This window comes from Catharus ustulatus, chromosome 3 (assembly GCF_009819885.2).
Source record: "Catharus ustulatus isolate bCatUst1 chromosome 3, bCatUst1.pri.v2, whole genome shotgun sequence".
Lineage (NCBI taxonomy): Eukaryota > Metazoa > Chordata > Aves > Passeriformes > Turdidae > Catharus > Catharus ustulatus.
In genome coordinates, this window is record NC_046223.1 from 52,775,322 (window position 1) to 52,794,051 (window position 18,730).

General features: G+C 39.7%; 1 protein-coding gene across 7 annotated transcripts in view; it reads right to left on the reverse strand.

Annotated features, from left to right (window-relative positions):
* The window catches only part of REPS1 (RALBP1 associated Eps domain containing 1), a 63,431-nt gene extending 45,052 nt beyond the window's left edge, over positions 1–18,379 (reverse strand). For all 7 annotated transcript variants that reach the window (XM_033054143.1, XM_033054139.1, XM_033054144.1 and 4 more), the window contains exons 1-2: positions 18,165–18,379; positions 2,902–3,025 (exon numbers count right to left, since the gene is read on the reverse strand). In XM_033054143.1, coding sequence (XP_032910034.1) covers positions 2,902–3,025; positions 18,165–18,317 — 277 coding nt within the window. In that variant the 5' untranslated portion in view covers positions 18,318–18,379. The remainder of the gene's footprint in view (positions 1–2,901; positions 3,026–18,164) is intronic.
* Between the last annotated feature and the right edge of the window lie 351 nt (positions 18,380–18,730).

The window sequence follows — 18,730 nt, forward strand, 5'->3', positions numbered from 1 at the left end:
TACTACATGAAATTGCATACCGTTTATTACATGAGCATACCCCATGCTGCAGTAGGAAAGCAGCATAACTAAACAGCAAACCATGGCCAGCCAAAAAGTGAAAAAGCCATTGCATACAAGTGAAAATGTGTATGTCTGCAAAACTAGGAAAATACAGACACCAGATGATCCAACTGACACGGGGCAAGTCTGTACAATCGGCTGTGCCAGCACAAGTCACAAAATAATAGAGGACTCAAAAGAAATACAAAATACTCTGCTGTCTTCTTTAAAAGCAAGACTAGATAAATATAGGTTTGTTTAGCTCTACTGAGTTCCTACATGACTAACCTGCTATTTTTACCTCTCTCTTCTGACATTTTCCAGTAACAGCAGAAAAATCTCATTTCAACACAAATATTTGTTACCATTCAGAAATCCCTCAATTATAAATGTGAGAGCTGTCATGAATGGAACTAACCTTGATACTGAACATATTAAAGAGTTCCCTTTACTTTTTATGCCCACATCCTTCCTTATATTTTCTTCCACCAAAATGTGCATTCCTTACTTAAAAAAAAAACTGTATTGAAATAGACACTGCTCATTCATGTCTCAATTTTTAGCTTCCTGGAAGCAAAATTTTCTGGGACTAAGGAACAACACCTTTGGAGGCTTGTAGTATAATAATTAATGCCAGTATTCTTACTCTACTGCCCATCTGAGTAATCAAAAAAGCACTCAAGAATCAGTTGGACCACACTTATGTTAGACTTAGCATTAAAAATTTGATTGAGTTTCCACTCAGCAACTCAGATGAAGCAAATTTCTTGTCTACTGACAAGATACACACCAAAAAGCAAAAGGAACAAGTAGGAAGGTGAAAGAAATTCCCAAGATAAGAGAAAATTAAGAAAATCAATGAAACATATATAAAATGGTGAACTAAAAAGTAGATGTCCAAAAATATAAGATTTAACTAATTTAAAATGTCTGAAGAGAGAAGGAGTATACAGATTAGTTTGGGATGGCTCTAACAGTTGATCTTCAAGACATCTTGGAGATGCAACGTGGGCAGAACTAAAATTGCAAAGCTCAGAATCTTTTTATCAGCCTGTAGCATTTTAGTTGTTGAGTTAGCTGTTACAACAACGCTTGAATCATTCTAGAAGCAGGAAATTCATAGATACGACTGGAACCACTGCAACCAAGGCAACAGACCATAGCTAAAAACAGTTAGGGTAAAAATAAATGTTCTCTCTATTGTACTTGGTGCATTTTGTAGGCTTGGAACTAGTTACAGAAAATTATTCCTAGAAGTTCAGAAATTATTACAAGTATTTCTAATACTGTCGTGAATCAAGGAAATTATCAATGTGAAATTAAAGTTCCAACTGCTGTTAACTTCATAGAAACATATTTGATATTTTGAAATTGACTCTAATTTATTTAATTATTTCTCTGATTTTTAAATAGAAACACTTCTTCTGGTTAAGGTACCTCACATTAAAATAAAACAAAGCTTATAAAATCCCTGTAAAAAGCCTACATAGAGATTTGCCTTTCCCTTCTCCAACAGACATTTGATGAGAAATTTCACAATTGTTTGATCAAGTTCCAGTTTTACCAGTTTTAAGAGTTGAAGATTCTTTTTCCAGCTTTCTGGTTTCAGGGCATTCTGCTACAACTTGCTAAAGCTTTAGATTAGGGAACACACCAGGAAAACTAGGAAAATAGTTTATAAACACACAGCGGCTTATAAACAGAAAGGAACTTGAACACTAGCAAAACATTGAATAAAACAATGCACTTTTCCAAAAAGCTACAAAACCCCATGAAAGCAGTATAAACAGTTTGTATGAGCCTAGAATAAACATAACTGTGAAAGTATAGACAGCAATTCCTTTATTTTTTATAGCTTTGTCAAATACTTCAGTCATATCAGACTGTTTTAACAATCTCCTTAACTGCTGTTTAATCTATATCCTTTTAGACACAAAAAACTCCTAAGATTTCTTTTATTTATTAGCATATAAAAATAATAACATTATTCTACAGACATGAAATCCACTAGTAAAATCACTCTAAGGCAAAACTGTGCTCCAATGCTATTTTTAACTTAGGAGTTGTGTACCATAATGGAAGGGCTATAGTGCCTTAAAACTCATTGCTTCATCTTCCTATGTCTCTTTTCTTCTTACAGAACAACAAGGACATGTATCAACTTATCTCATTCAGAAGGCTACAGGACAGCTTCACATCAAAGCTCTTCCTGCAGCTCAAAACCATCCTCCTAGAATAAGCCTTCCTCCTGTTTCACCTATTGCACCACCCACACTACAGCTGACCTTTGAAAAGCAGGCTAACAGGTGATTTGGCCGATAACAGACTTCAAAGATCTTTTACTGGTCAGGTTTTTCACAAATAAAAAAATCTTAAACTAATCTTCATATCTGCTCTTAGAAGGGAAAAAAATGTCAAACCAAGTGCAAAGAAATGTAATGTTAGAAAAGATAACCTTGCATTTGTCACAATCAAGGCTTCGGCAACCCAGCAGCTACAAAAGCCTTCAAATGCTGCATTCTTCTCCTTCCAGTTTGCATTATTCCTCTTAGTACTTTACTCAGAGGACACAGCACACAATTTCTCACATCAGTAATCCATAGAATTAACTTGCTCCTACATAGTAGGTACAAGTTGTTAATTCATCCCACAATGAATGCAATACTTTTCCAGTGAGTAAGGTATTTCAACTCGTATTTACTGCACAGTAAGAAAACTCTCAGTCCACATTTTTAAATTAGCAACATGTATAAAGACACACAACACTAATTTACAAGGTTACTCTGTTAGAATATGTGAGCCATCTACCAATAATTGCACCCAGCAACTCAACCCCACTCCCTCGATCCTGTGATTTACCTGTATTTAAGCTTTCCACTCTTAGAGGGAGACCAGACTGGGCCACAGCAACAAGTTTCAAAGCAATGTAAAATTGACTTCTTCCGAAATAACCAAGTCTTGTTGCACCACAGAGCTCCATAATCTGAAAGGAAACACAGTTACTTATAGAAAGAAATTTTAAACACAACTGTTACACAGACTTCATACATTACAGAGTAGCATACTACGTTTTTAAACATACTGACTGCATCCCACTCCATGATGACCTGCAATCTTAATGAAGGGCATTCCAGCTTGTGCCAGGTTGCTGATAAGATACTAAGCATTTGGAAAGATTCCAAATCAGACTCTCAGAGCTAAATGATCCTCCAGACTGCCTTTTTATCTACTGAGTAGTCTCATCTAGACTGCAATGTTCCAAATGAGACACAAGGATGCTCCTGGAATACAACAGTGAAACACTTGTTGAAGTCAATGTAGATGGCATCACTGCTTTTCTCTCCTCAAACACAGCTCCAGAAAATCTGCTGGACAAGTAAGTACTCTTGGTAATCCTAATTACTGTTTTCACCTTCATATGCCTATAAATGGCTTCTAAATACACGGACTCCACAATTCCTCAGGGACCAAACTGCAGCTGACCAGCATGCAGTTCTCCAAATAAATCTTCCCCCAACATTCCTGAAGATGACTGTAACATCTTTCTCCAGTCATTGAGACACAATCCTAATCTCCACAACTGTTCAAAGAGAAAGATGGCTTGCAACTTTAGCTACCTCTCTCAACATGCTCAGAATGATCCCATCTAATCCCACGGATTGGATATTTCTCTAGAGACCCATCATCTTTTTGTAATACTACTGGTTTCTCTCTTTCAATCTCAACTCAGGCACACAAGTTCATGAGACCTGGCCTGTGACCATCAGCACAGAGAATCTTGGACTAATTTACATCCATGGGCATTAATTTCCATCCTCACCCTTTGCACCTGAGCTCAGTCATGTTCCCTTGGCAAACCTGGTCTCTTGTCACATCTGCTCATTTTCCTAACTACTGGGGTGTACTACTACTGGACTCAGAGAAAGCTGTCCTGAAAGGTTTCCCAGCTTTCAGAGGACACAGTTCTGAGTGGAGAGGAGCCCTACTTGCAGTAAGCTCCAGCTGAAAAAATGAATTATGTTTTCACATAGCAATAACTGAGCCACCCGATGCACAAGCTGTTAGCCTGTGTGTTTCAGCATCACCAGATCAGAAAACAGACTTTAGTAACTCCATCCAATGGAGCAGGTGAGTTTATCAACTACAACTGAGCCAGATACAGTTCAACAAAAAACTACTTGGTTATTTCTCTGCCATGCACCAGGATTCTGGAACCTCATGAAAATAAGCTGCTGTAAAACCCATCACAGGAAGGTGCGGCAAACTGACAAACCCTTAGTTCCAGAAAAGCCACAAGAGGATCAGCAGGTTTAGGGCTGTGCATACAGCTCAAATCCTGCTGGACAAAAACTACTGCATTAAAACAGTTGTCTGTATCTGCATCACACTTCACACATTGCCCCACAGCTTCTCTGTTATTTGTATTTTCCCACTGTAGTATTTCTGCAGCATGAAGTCTGGAGAGAAGTCAGAGGATCACAGGGTATTTTCCAAAATCCAAATTCAACACACTAATTTCAACAGGTTGGTTGGACTACAAAAAGTGGCACCAGGAAAGAAGTGACAGTGTAAATTGACAGATGACAATTCAAATAATGGAGGCATCGACATCTAAACCTTTACTCAACCTAATGCCAAAAATAATTATACTGAGTTTAAATAGCTAAAGCAGTGGAGAGTCAAGAGACAGCTAGGAATCCAAACCAGTGTGACAGCAAAAGCAATTATTTTTTAAACCACTGTATGCTGGAAGACTAATGGACCATCCATGTACTTCACTACAAGCAAAATAGAAAAAGCTCACGGATTCAGCGGCCCAGCACCAACAGATGAGTTAACCAGACTCTCATGAGCGTTATGAAAAAAAGCTAAGATAGAGGTACTTTGAGCTTATGGAATCATTAGGCAGCAATGGGTTTGTACAATTTTAAAGCCACAGATTAATACAAATTACCTTTTGTTGGAGCTTGTCAGTATTGCCAGATAGAAAAAAACCTTCAGTTAAAAACTGAATAATAACCACACTACTGTGACAAGTATGAGGAAAAAAAAGGCAAGCACGGATTCAAAATAAAGATATATTAAGTACACCAGATATACGTATCAAGAAAAGCAGAAAGCTAAGGATACCAAAAAAAAAAACCAAAACAAAAACCACCCAATCCTCCCCCCCACCAAAATGCTCTTCTGCAGTTGAACAAGAGGTGTCAAATCCACTCATAGCTAGCTAAAGGAGTCCTCTGTTTCAAATACAGAATATAACCTAATTAGAAGCACGACTGAAGGTTGAGTAAAATCATTAGATGCAAACATCTAGTAGAAATTACTCTACTGAGTGACATCATACCCAAACATCCTCAAAACAGTGTACCTGGAAAATCCCTGAAGCAGGATTTAAACATGAAACAGGTAATAAGCTATACTGAATGGGGGAATAAGAATAAAAAATTATCAAAGGATTGCTTCCCTGAGATTTAGGTTTAGGGCTTTCACCAGCTTAAGAAGAGAGAGGATAATTTCCCTAAATTCTTCAAGGAATGCAGAGCCATCTTCAAGACAAAATGCTTCACAATTGTTTTAATCTCCTTAGATATGAAGAAACTGAGGTCACACTGCAATTTACTAGAGTAAGGCAAACAACTCTGTGAAGTTCCAGAATTGTTAAAAGCCCTTGACAAAAAACACCAACCCCCCACCACACCAAACAAAAAAACCACAAAACCATACCTCTGTACAGTTCCTGTGATTTATTAAATTGCACACTCAGTCATCATACTGCAAAGATGTAACAACATCATCAGAAATACCAGAAGCTGGCAGAAACCAGACATAGCTGGGAAAGCAGCATGTTGTCAAAGGGCACTGTTTCATGCAGATAACTTAAGAGGCCCTTGAACTTGGAGAAGTCTGTGAACCTTTACAAATTCCAGGTGAAGGTGAAATCATTGATCTGTCAAATGCAGCAAAACACACTTCTCAGAACTCAGCAAATCTCTCTGGGAGAGTCTTCCAGAATATCACAGTCTCCCTGCCCCCAGGTTCTTCTACAAGGCAAATGAAGCCCATTATCTGTAAATATTATTCATGCAAAAGTACAACAGTATTTAAACAGGGATGACTTCAATGCTAAAACAATAAATGAAGCAACATGCATGCCACCTACACAGTAAAGATAAAAATATTTCATCTGCTTGAAGAGAGTTACTCAAGCACCTACTGTTCCATACGAGACGGTGGCAAGAGGCAAAACCTGAAGACAACTTTAGCAGGCTGGAAGTTACAACACATGCTGTGTGCTAACAGGAGGGGGAGTGAACAAACTTAGAGGAGGACATTTTCTATCTTCTCATCCAAACTAGGGCATTGTTAATTTAAAAAAAGTCTTACACCAAGAATACAAACATGCAAGTTGTTAAACACAAAGAAACCCTACCTAGAATTACAGAGTAGTTGAACTTGGAGAGGTCCTCTGGAGATCATTTGCTCCACTCACCCTGCTCAAAGCAGGTTCAGTAGGTTGCTTTGGACTTTTGGTCCAGTTGGGATTTTGAGTATATATATCCAAGCAGGGAAACTCTACAGCCTCTCTAGACAACCTCTTTGAGCGATCACCTTTACAGTAACAAAGGTTTCTCTTATGTTTAAATTTAACAAAGACCATGAACAATACCATGTAAACCATGCACCAGAAACACAAAACAAGTTTTCATATCCGTTATACAATATATATTTGACACAAACTTGAGTTAAACCAAACCATATGAATATACTTCTGCTTCAATATTTAGAATATTATTTTGAGTTTTACTGTGCATATTAACAATAACCTTCAAATGAAAAACAAGCATTACATTAAAAAGTTGTTTACTGAAGATATAAAAATAAAAAAGAAATATAATAAATTCCTTACATTTTTATTAACTAACAAAATGGAACTGATTATGGATTGGGTTTAATTCAGTTTAAAATTAAAAAATGTAACATATCAACAATGTTATTTCTGTATGTCATATGCAGCAGCTCATTGATGAGAATTCTAAATCTCTCTGCAAAATAACACATATGACAGAATCCTGCCCAATTAAAAAGTTTATTAGAGAACCTCCAATTGGGTTCTAGAACACAGTGTCCTACAATGATGCGCTCCTGAAGTCATGTACTCCACTCACCACAGCTACAACAAAAGTTAGCCATATCTCTAATATAATTCAGGGATGTGTAATGTATGTTAAAACGTATCCTAATCATTGCTATTGTAGCAGAAAAAGCAAAAACCCCTGAGTATCCCAACACACTAAAGAACTATGAAAATTGCCTTCACTCCTTTCTTCCTAGCTTGAATATATTTCTCTCCTCCCAGTCTGTTATCTTCTAATTGCATTATTCTGCAACTGCTGTTAGATCAATTCCTGTCACTTCATTTATCTCAGTCTACCTCACTAATTGCTGACCACAGCCTGGCAGAGTTTTCCAACTACAGTCTCTCACCTATTGTCAACTGGACAAAGCAATACTGATTACTCTGCTAATATTAGTCAGAATTTTTAACTTCTCTTCAAAAGTCTCGCTTGACAGGTAGCTCCACAGATGCAACAGTTGTTGCATTGTGCAACAGGAGCAAGACAGAGAACTGAGAAAGATCCTTCTTTTGATGAGTTATTTTTAACCAAGTCTCTGACCCAGTTCTTCACACGGCTTCACAAAGCTTGGCACAAGGTGGGAAAAAAATAAAAAAAAAAAAGAATGCCACTAAAAGAAACAGTCCAAGCATTGCTCTGAATTCTATGTTTCAGCACATTGCAAACATTCAGTCTTACACCTATCCAAAGATCATTTGCAAAATCCATCTATGAATGATAAGGAATACTGCTATATATAATATTTAGTCGGTGTGAAGCAGAAAATGTTCATGTGCTGCTGACAGCAAGTGTAAAATTACCTCTAATACATATATTTATCTTATTAGGTACTTAGGCATTGTAGTAAATATAGTTAATCAGTTGATACTAAGAATTCCAAGACACATATTTAGGACATTGCTGTTCTCTGTTGCATAACAAATAGTAAGGTTTTACTGATTGTTCCACGAAGTTGCATCTCAGTCTTCATCTCAGCTTCAGAACACCAGCTTTGAAAGAAACAAAACCAACAATGCTGGAGGACTTCCAACACACACTCTCTGGCAGAGAACTATTTAGAGTCTCTTTACTGTCTGAGCTACTCCTAATACTTCTCTGCCCTTGATTTTCACACTGCACAGATCCACAGTGGAAGCAGACTGCTAAAATGCCATCAGCAAGAAAAAGCTACTCATCAGCTTGGACAATTAATTCTCTACAGATACTCAGAACTAAGATTTCCCATTCCACAGGTCATTTCAGGGTCAAACATACATCTGTTTCAGTTAAATGAAATTCCAGAATTAATCACATCAGAAATAATTAGCTGTTAAAAAAATGACCCAGTATTTTAAGGTTCAGAGGAATTATTCTGCCCCTGTACTTTGGGATCTGTTTTACAAGCATGCCCACTCCCTTAGTACAAGGTTGCCAGATTTGGAGTCATGCGTTCACTTTGTTAGTAGAAAAGCAGTGAAAAGGACTGAAAAGTTAAAACTCTGATTTATTACAAATAATAAATTCTTAAAAGGTGAATATGCTGAACACCACAAACACAACCCCCATAGAACTTTTATTACTGGTGGTGCTTTTTGAAAGAGTTATACTTTAGGTAATTCCTGAACTCAACCCATTCCAAAAGTGGTCTGCAATACCTCTTCTTGTTCCTGGTAGCACATAGATTTACAGTGCATTGGCCTCCTTTATTAAAGACACTTCCTAATTCAGTTAGAGCTTTTTTGATTTTTCCATTTGCAATCAAAGTTTGTGTTCTTACTAACAGCTTCTGCAAAAGCTGCTACAAGCTCTACACATGAATCTGACCTGCAGAGCCTCTCATGCAGAGCTCTCCAGAGGTCAGCAATTCCCTTCTGATCTGGTAGTACACGGCAACGACCACCCATCAATCCACAAATATGAGGAAGATACATCCTACATGCAACTACAAGACCCTGACTTAGAGCCACTTTTCCAAATGTCTGGAGTAACAGACTGCCCTCCTTGACTACAACTCAAAGAAAATATTGCCATATACCCTCAAACAGGGCAGAATAAAGAACTATACATCCATCTGATACGTTCAGTAGCACCAACAAAGGAAAATACAGATAGCCAGATGAGCACTCACTTAGAAAGCAACTGCCATCCTCCCAAGTAAAAAGTCACACCTGGAAGACCTCAAGGCAGAGTTGCTCTTTGCTTGTATTAAGGCTTTTTCTACTGCTGTTTTTTTGGCAAAGTAGACACGCATGACAAAGACACTTTACAAGCAGAAATGGTAATAAAGCAGCCAGAAGAACTGGAAATTAAAAGAAAAAAAATCTGTAACAGCACAAGACAGCCTGGGGAACGACAAGAACCATTTTTCATTTTTAATGCATAAAGAGAGGCTGTTTTAAAGTGAGATATTCCACATACCTGTGTTTTCTTACTATGTAATTTTACATTACTGCTTAACCTAAATAGCTCCTCCCTCCTCTGCTCTCAACTGCAGTTCCCCATTCCTGAGCAGTAACTGCTGCTTATTTGTCCAGTCACACAATGTGATCACTCCAATCAGTAAGCCAACAAAAAGTTACTGTGTTAGTTATCTTCTCTTTTATTAAACTGAATCTGTCTACTGTACAACCAACAAACACCTCAGCAGAGCCGAGTTATTTACTCACAGGCTTCACTTACAATAGAAAAAGTACAAGTTTTTATGAACAAAGTGCAATGAATCTTATAGCACACATCTCTCACTGGTCAATATCAGATAACTAGAACTTGTTTTTAGGTTTGCAGTTTATGTTTTTGACAAGCAAAGCCTGAAGCAGAAATGGCCAATAAGCCCCAGCTGGCACACAGGGAATGGCATTCTTCATCTGTAATCTTTCGCAGCACTTGGTCTTACTCTTGCAATCATTAGAAGGCCAACCGAATACTTATAAAGACTAAGCTAGTTTGCCCTAACTTTGTGTGTTGTTAGCTTGTTCTTATGTGTTCTTAAGGTTATGTGAGCTCATCTTCAAAATGTAATTTATCTTCCTTAGCATAAACAAATGAATGGAATTACTTGCATATAATTATCAAGAAAGCATCTAGCTTCAGCAGGCACTGGAGAGATACTTCACAGATATTCTAATTGTGCATACTCCTATCATGCAGCATTAGGTGGAATATCTTTCCCATAATACTAAAAGCTGAAGAGAAGAACATTTATACAGACATTTTCATTCTTTTCAGGCCTTTTCTATACATCACCCTAGGTTATTACACCAGAACAATACTAACAGAGAAAAACCTCAAAGAATGAGCACAAGCTTCTGTTTTTTTGCTAATGTAAAATGAAGATTAAGGTATTCTCTGATCCCAGATTTAGTGGTTATGCTGTGGCCTGGACAAATAGGACTGTTCCTGTTATTCCTGAGCACATCCATGTAAGTTTACAAGAAGCTACTGTGTCCATTACAGTCCTTTCCCATCTCAGTCTTTTTACCTCAGAGCATCAATCTGAGCACTGTTAATTAGTTACTTAGTTTTGCACTGCTCTCTTCTTCCACTGAGGCCAAGAAGCCTTAACAATGTGTGTATCAAAATTTAAATAATCCTTGGTTAAAGTTCTAAATCCTGCATATTCACAGAGCTACATTTGAGACTCCATTGTTAACATTAGGTCTTAAATTATTTAAGATGTTTCAAATCAGAAAAAAACCAAGACATTCACACTACTGTAATAATAACAACAACAGAATTTTCTACAAAATTCCCAACTACTAGTCTGCAGCAGGAGTATGTTAGCACCTAAATTTTACACAGCTCAGTCCTGGTCGTCCATTTCTGGGATTATTGAAGTTGAAAGATATATTCAAAACTGAGCCTACTCATTGCTCTGTTGCCATACTTCAGAAGCATTTTAGATGTCAGAAGTCAATCATTCCAGAAATTCAGGTCAGACTGTCATCTTTTCCAAGTCTTTTAACCACTCAAAACACAGTTCCTATACACAGTCAGACATGCCTAAATTATGTTGTATTTTTGTATAACAAGTATAGGGATAATTTAACTCTTCAGACACTAACCCCAGGTGGAAAAACAAGCAAGTCATGAATATGATCACCAACTTGGTACATTAATTTAGAAAAAAATACATTGCTGGCTAAAAAATATTTTTATGGTCAACAGAAATGCTAAAGGAAAGAGAATAATAGGGAAGTATATTCTTATATTAATTATTATTGGAACTCCAATGAGAAAAATCTGATAGTCAACATATTTCTCCCACACTCACTTATGACTTCAAACTCCTTTAAACGAACAGGAGAATTCCAATGTGACATCTAGGAACTCCACAAGAAGGACTACCTAAAACAGCAAATATTTATGACCCAATTGGTAGGAAACTTGTCTGCAAGGACTATTATTTTGAAAGCTAGTAAATACAATTGAAAAGTCATAGAGACTGCCAGCAAAATCCTGTAATTTCACAGTATCTGCAGCAACATTTACAGAAGATTAGACTAAGATGAAGGCATGTTTGCCATTTTCTACAGTCAGTAAAGTACTTAAAACTTTCAACACAAAAGAATCACTTTTACCAGTAAAAGACCAAATTTACAATCCATAATTTTGTACAGCCAACTTGATTCCAAGACAGTTTCATTTGCCAAAGGCCCTGATATTTCTGATTCTAGAATTCTATCCAGTTAAGTCAGAAAGGCAATATTAATCACCCCTGCTGTCATCTGACAGCATGTTTAAAAAGGAAAGAATAAACTGCTTTCAAACTAAGCTGAGCTATGATACTTGAAATTATCTGAGTGCTGTGTTGGGATACAGAATTACGAAGGAATTATTTACTATGTAAGTGACTGTACAGAATGAATATCAATTTTAAAGGCTCAAAAGCAATTACATCAAGAAATCCACTACAAACAAATATAAGTCTAATAGACTCAATCTAAAGTTTTGACATTTTTCTTTCAAAAACCAGTGACTGTTCTCCTTGTATACACTGCTGAGATATGGAGACCACCCCAAATAATTAACTATAAGAAGAAATTCATGTTCAGCCCACTATAGTCTCTGTGAAAATAACATGGCTTAAATAAAGACTTCTACCAGAATTCTGCAGAAAGTCAAAGCATAATTCACAGGATAAAAAGCAGATTAAAAGCCACCCCTGATACTAACAGAAAGTACATTCTTATGTATCTCATCAATACAGTGAATTAAAGCTAACCTACTGCTCAGCTGAAAGGAGAAGACTCTATTACAGAGACATTTGAAGGAAAAAATAGGTGATTAAAAAATCCTATATTTTTAACAGCAGATGCAGGCACATACAACAGGTTTTTAACAACCCTTGTTTACTAAATGAGGACTGGAATACAGAATAATGCATGTGTGCAAACATTTTTTATATGAAAATACATAAATATGTACAAATTATATGCAAATTAGGTAATTATAATAAGTCTACAGATTCATCAATTTTACAGTGTTCAGGCTTAAAAATACTACAGATTAGTAAGAAAATTGCTATAGTAAGAGGTATCTGAAGAATACCTTGATAATGACCTGTTGCAAATATTGCCTCAGAAAAAATCTAAACAACTTTTAAATCTTTTCTATGTGACATTTTAATATAAGATTTAAAATAACTTTAAAAAACCAAAACAAAATGTATGGGTTGAATTAAATAAAGTGATTTTTTTGCTTGGGCTTGTTACAGACTAGTTATAGGTCAGTATTAGAGAAGAAGGCTTTTTATACAGTGTACATTTTTTAAAAATCTAAAAATACTATTATTCTAAATATACTCCAAATTCATATGACTGAAACGAAGAGATGAAATTTGCCATGTATAAGGAATTCTAATTTTTTACCCCATCAGTTCTGAAGTAGTAATAAATTCAGCAAATTAACCAGAATGAGTTAGACTTCTGCATGTCTCTACCACACAGGCAATCCTAAGCATGTCCTGGTTCAGCTTCCATTCAAAGTTGGCATTAGCAGACTCTACTGATTTGACAAACGGGTAGTCTTTCTGTAGGAAAATTCACTGAAACAGTAACTGCAACAAGACAATAATTATGAACAAGCTGTTATTTTCTTAGATCCCTTTCTCTCTACATCCATTTTCCAACAAAGCAGACAATATTTTAAATAAAGAACCTGCAATTTCATTTTGCCATGTTCTGCCTATGGATTGTAATTCCATTTATAATTGTGCTGCCTGACAGCAGATGAACTCTGGCATTTCAGAAAACCACCAGTGCATCTTCTGTTCCCTCTATCTGCCAAAAACTACCATCCCAAGAACAACGGAAGGCAGCATATGCCTGCATCTCAGGGTCTGGACTTCTGAATGAAGCAGCTGCATCATGAGTACACACTTCCTTACAACTTCTGATGTAGGGGCAGCAAACTCTGACTGAGACTTGAGGTAGACAACCAGAGTGCAAATTTTTCTATCAATGAAACAAGAACAAGCAAAACTCATCTGTCTGTAAAGACTCCTTAAAAATAAACAAAAAGCTTGAAAGTGGCTAACAAGAACCAAAAATAGTTTTACATGAGGTTTTTACTGGACTAATAGAAGCCTGCTGCAGTTGAAGTAACTGGGCATGTTCGATTCACCTGTCAAAGACTTTCTAACACTAAATTAGAAGTCAGGGAACATTGCTGTACAATGCCAGCACTGAAGATGACAGTTCATCAATTTTAGAGAAAATACATGCCAATACTCACATATTTGTAGTTTTATAGTAATGTTGTATTTTAAAGCAAGATGCTTTGACTCATTAATTTCAGGTATCATATGCACCACTGACTTGCTTCTTGTCTGATGAAGTTTCTGTGATTCATAATCAAGAGTACAAATTCAGAAAACATTCTACGATTAACTCACCTAAGTAAGAATTCTACAAATCAAACAAATGGAACAGCTACTATATTCATTTCATGCACAAGTAATGAGTTTCACAACACATTTTTTGGCTAATTGTAGCTTTTACAAGCAATTTCCCCACCACTGCAGAGACACCAAAAACTGGCTTTATTAGCATACACACGTGAGCATTTTAAGTCAGATGTGAAAACATGACTTTAAAGCCAATTTCCCTGAGCACACTCCTCCGCACAGCCACTCCAGAATAGGCAACTACGTTTCTTTTGTATCAAGCTAACCTAAAAGATAAACCCTAGGACAGCACACAATGAATCCCAGCTAAGATTCAGTGCACAGGACCAGGCTGGAACTCTAGCAAAGGGAAGCTCCTGAAGTACATAAACACGGTGGATGACAGCTCCTCAGGATCACCCGTGTTCTGTCACACTGCTTACACACACAAACACCAATGCACATGCAACTGAGCCACAAGCTGAGGCAAGTGGAAACTACATTTGACAAAAACTTCTAACTTCTAGCTGAACAAACTCCCTGGACCAGCTCACTGTCTGTTCAAAGTAAAGTCAGAGTGAGCTCCATCTTCCAGCGGCTTAAGCTAACATAAACCCCGTGCCAGGTCACAACTAAAGTATCCAATTGCTCTAGAACAAAAAGTTCTCTGCTTCCCCTCTGTCAAAGAGTTTTCCTGTCTCCTTCTTGTGCTAGCACTGACACTCATTCAACCCCACTGTCACCTGATGCAGAGTTATAACTAACAAAAAGCTGTGATTAATTTTCTGCCTACATGGCCCCTGATGCCAGTGTACAACAGCACTGGACAGGCACAAGTGTCTTTGCAAGGAGGAACACATGGCTGACGGAAGACAAGAGCACCTTCTTCAGTGCCAACTCACCATTAGATTTTTGTCAGCTGCAATGTGAAACCACACCCTGAGAGTGATCTGAAGACTCATAACTGTTGAGAAGTAGCTGGACTTCTTACCCCAACACACGTACTTTCATTCGTTCTTTTATGCAAGTCTTCTACCTGAATGTTCATTTCAGGGATGTGCATAAAAAAGAAGAAATGTGGTTAATAGAGACTGGTGTTCTGACACATGCATTTTTGGCATGGTATTTTTATTCTCATAGTAAAGCTGTCCTTTTGTAGATGTTTACAAAATAGACATCTAGTTTTCCTTTTCCAGGATGCTGTAGCTTGGTATACAACACCTGTACCTGTTTCAGTCTTCTAACTGTTCATTTATTCCCACTAAAGAGGTAGCTGACAGCGTCCCTCAGAGGGAGAAATTAAATTGATTAGGAACAACGAGACACACGTATTAACTTTTGCTCCTGTGAGACAGACCTCTCACAAGAATGCAACTCTTCGCAAAAAAGGCTGCACATATATCCAGCCTTTAGACAACAGACTTGCAAGTAAAACAAGTTATGAGTCTAAAAATGCAGCTGTCAGACATTTTCATTTCCAATGGAAACAGTTCTGAGCTATTCAAAGGTACATACCAACCACTGAAAAGGAAAAACTCTGAAGTAGTTCCTCAGGACTACTTGGTCCCCTTGAGCTTGAAGAGCAACAATTTTACGCTATGTTTTGCACACCTACAAATGTACTTAGCACTCATGTGACCAGTACTACACTTGCATTCCAGGATTATGTAAGGATTGGGTAACTGAATTAAGTTCATTTCCCACAAGCATCAAGTGCTTCAGATGAACAGGTAAAAACACAGCACCCATGTGGCCAAAAGAAAATTCCATCTCCTTCACAGGGTTTCTTTATTTCTTAAACTATTTCATCTTAAGGTTTAAGTTGCATAGTCTCAGCTTCCAAACCATCAAACGTAATTTCCCTTTGAAGAACCCCAATACAATATATTCATGCCTGTGTTAACCTGGGGTAGAGCCATACCTTAAGAAGAATACAAAATAACCAGACAACTAAATTGTTTTAAAAGTACAAGGTACTTTACAGGTGACCAACTGTGATTGCACATGATACTCATAATGGGTCAAACTGCTAAGGGCATTTCAACTTTCTTTGTACTATTTACAGTCTCATTCCTCAGGCAATCTAATATCTTGTTTGCCATTTTAACTGCAAGGTTCTCCTTGAGATCTCTACAGTGATAAGCCAGGTCTGGTTCTTGAGTTAATTTATTTAGCACCCATGGAATGATGCCCAAGTAGTCATTCTTCTTCAGATGCAGTTTACTTTGCAGGAAAATATCTGACCTCCTCTGCAAAAGATAAGGACATAATCTGTGGACACTTGTTTTCAAAATTCCAGGTCTTTCCAAGTTCTTGAACTAAATTCCTGCATGAAACAAAATCTCTAGCATTAGCTTACTATACACTGATTCAGAGAAGTTTTATGTAAAATAAATTTCTAAGTACAGCAAAGATGTAAACATTCACTTTCCCTGGGATGATTTTTCTGAAACTGGTTGGCCACACACAAAAAGCAGCCGTGGGTGGCCCTTGAGAAACCTTACTCATAATACTGAGCATGCAGACTCTCCTACCATTAAGTCCAGTCTAACAAGTCATCAAATAAGAGATTACTGGTTTTACCAGGAAGAACCATTTCTTATTCAGCCCTCTTCCACTTCATTGTATCTTAAACTCATTTCAACTAACCAAGCTGGGAGGCCCAAAACACACCAGCAGTCAGCCTAATCAGTAAGTGTTCTCCTGGCACTGAATTTCAGCATCCTGCAATTTGTGTTTCTAGCAACAGTAAGTTTAATACTTTGTTAAAAGGGCTGCTTATCTCCCTAGGCTGAGGATGAAACCGCATAAAAGGCGGCACAGCTTTCTAAATACAGCTTTACCCACAGCAGCTTAAAAGACTACGTAAACTTTAAAGCACTGAACAATGACAGAGGGAACTGCAGAAGCAGCAAATTATTACAAATAGCTGTTCATAAGAATGGTTCAATGGAAATATGTTCCTCAAATAATCACATATGCACACTAAAGCAGACTTTCCCTTTCCTATGCAGGTAACTGCAATACTGCTACACGTTTTAGATGTAACCTGGTCAAGAAAGTGCTAAAACTGTGCACGTACATACTGCAAATATGGGCCTGCATCAGTCTTAACACCACATTTTTCGTTGTTAGAAACATTTGGCTGACTACAGGTAAGTTAATTCCTTCCAGCAAGTGATGTCCAAAAAAGACTGCATGGTTTAGGCGAAGTGGACCGGTGTCAGTAGCTCCCAACGATACAAAAGCAGATTTCCCTCTGTGCTGTTCTTCATCAGCAGATGGCGGGGACAATCTCACTCGTCTCCCCAAAACACTCTGGGGTTCTCACACTGTGGATGGCCTCTGTCGGCACAGAATATTTTCCTACCAGTTGCTGGACGTTGCCAGCAGAGACACTACCAGCTCCTTCCAGCCCCGCAATCGGGGAGGGGGGGCCGGCACAGGCCCCTGCCCTTCCCTTGCAGCCGGAGGGGCTCAGGTGCCCGGCCAGACAACAGCTCGGTCCTACAGTGTCCAGTCCTGGGCTCCGCAGCTCAGGAATGACAAGGAGCTACCAGAGAGGGTTCAGTGGAGGGAGACAATGGTGATCAGGAGTCTGGAGCTCTCTGATCAGAGCAGACTGATGGAACTGGGCCTGTTTAGTCGAGAGAAGACTGAGAGAGGATCTCATTAATACACGTAAATATCTCAAAGGGGATGGTGCCAGACTCTTTTTCAGACAGGATAAGGAGCAATGGCCATAAACGAAATCACAGTAAGTTTCACCTCAACACGAGGCAGAGCTTCCTTACACTGAGGACGGCAGAGCACGGGAAGAGGCTGCCCAGGGAGGCCGTGGAGTCTCTCTCTGGAGACACTCAACCCCACCTGGACGTGTTCCTGTGCCACCTGCTCCAGGTGACCCTGCCTGTACGAGACGATCTCCACAGGTCCCTTTCAACCCCAAAGATTCTGTGATGCCCGAGTCCCCGCCGGGGGACGACCCCCGCCCAAGGGCTGCGGGCCGGACAGGGGGCGCGGGCCGGGAGGAGAGGAAGGGCCGGGCCGGGGCCATCTCGGCACGGCGGGGCGGTGCCCGGGCCCGCCGACCCCCGGGGGCCCCGCGGCCGCGGCCGTACCTGCATGACCACGTCGTTGGGCAGCTGCGCGGCGCGGAAGAGCTCCAGGACGCGCCCGTTGGACGCCACCTTCTTGGTGCTCTCGGTGTCGCAGTAGGAGAAGAGGTCGCAGTAGTAGCGCTGCTCCGCCTCGCTCAGCGTCACCCCCTCCATCTTTCAGCGCCGCGGACCATCCGCATGCGGCGGCGGGGCCGGGGGGAGGCGGCGGCGCGGCGGCGCTGGAGGGGGGCACACACGGGACACACGCGCCGCCGGCGGCCGCGCGCGGGCGGCTGCTCGCACCTTCCCCCCGCCGCCCGCCCACGCGGCCGCGCGCCTGCGCGCCTCCCCCGCGCCTGCGCGCCCCGCCGCCCGGAAAGGGAGGCGTGGGGAGCGCCCAGCGCCGCCGGCAGCCCGCCCCCTCCGCGCCGGCGGCGGCGGCGGAAGCAGCGCCGAGCTCAGGGCGGGGCTAGCGGGGAGCAGGCCCAGCGGCGCGCCCCGCCCCGCCCCGCGGTGCCGGCGCCATCTGCGGCGCCCTGGGGGCGGGGGTGCAGCGGCGGTCCGCGCGGCACGGGCCCGCGCCGCAG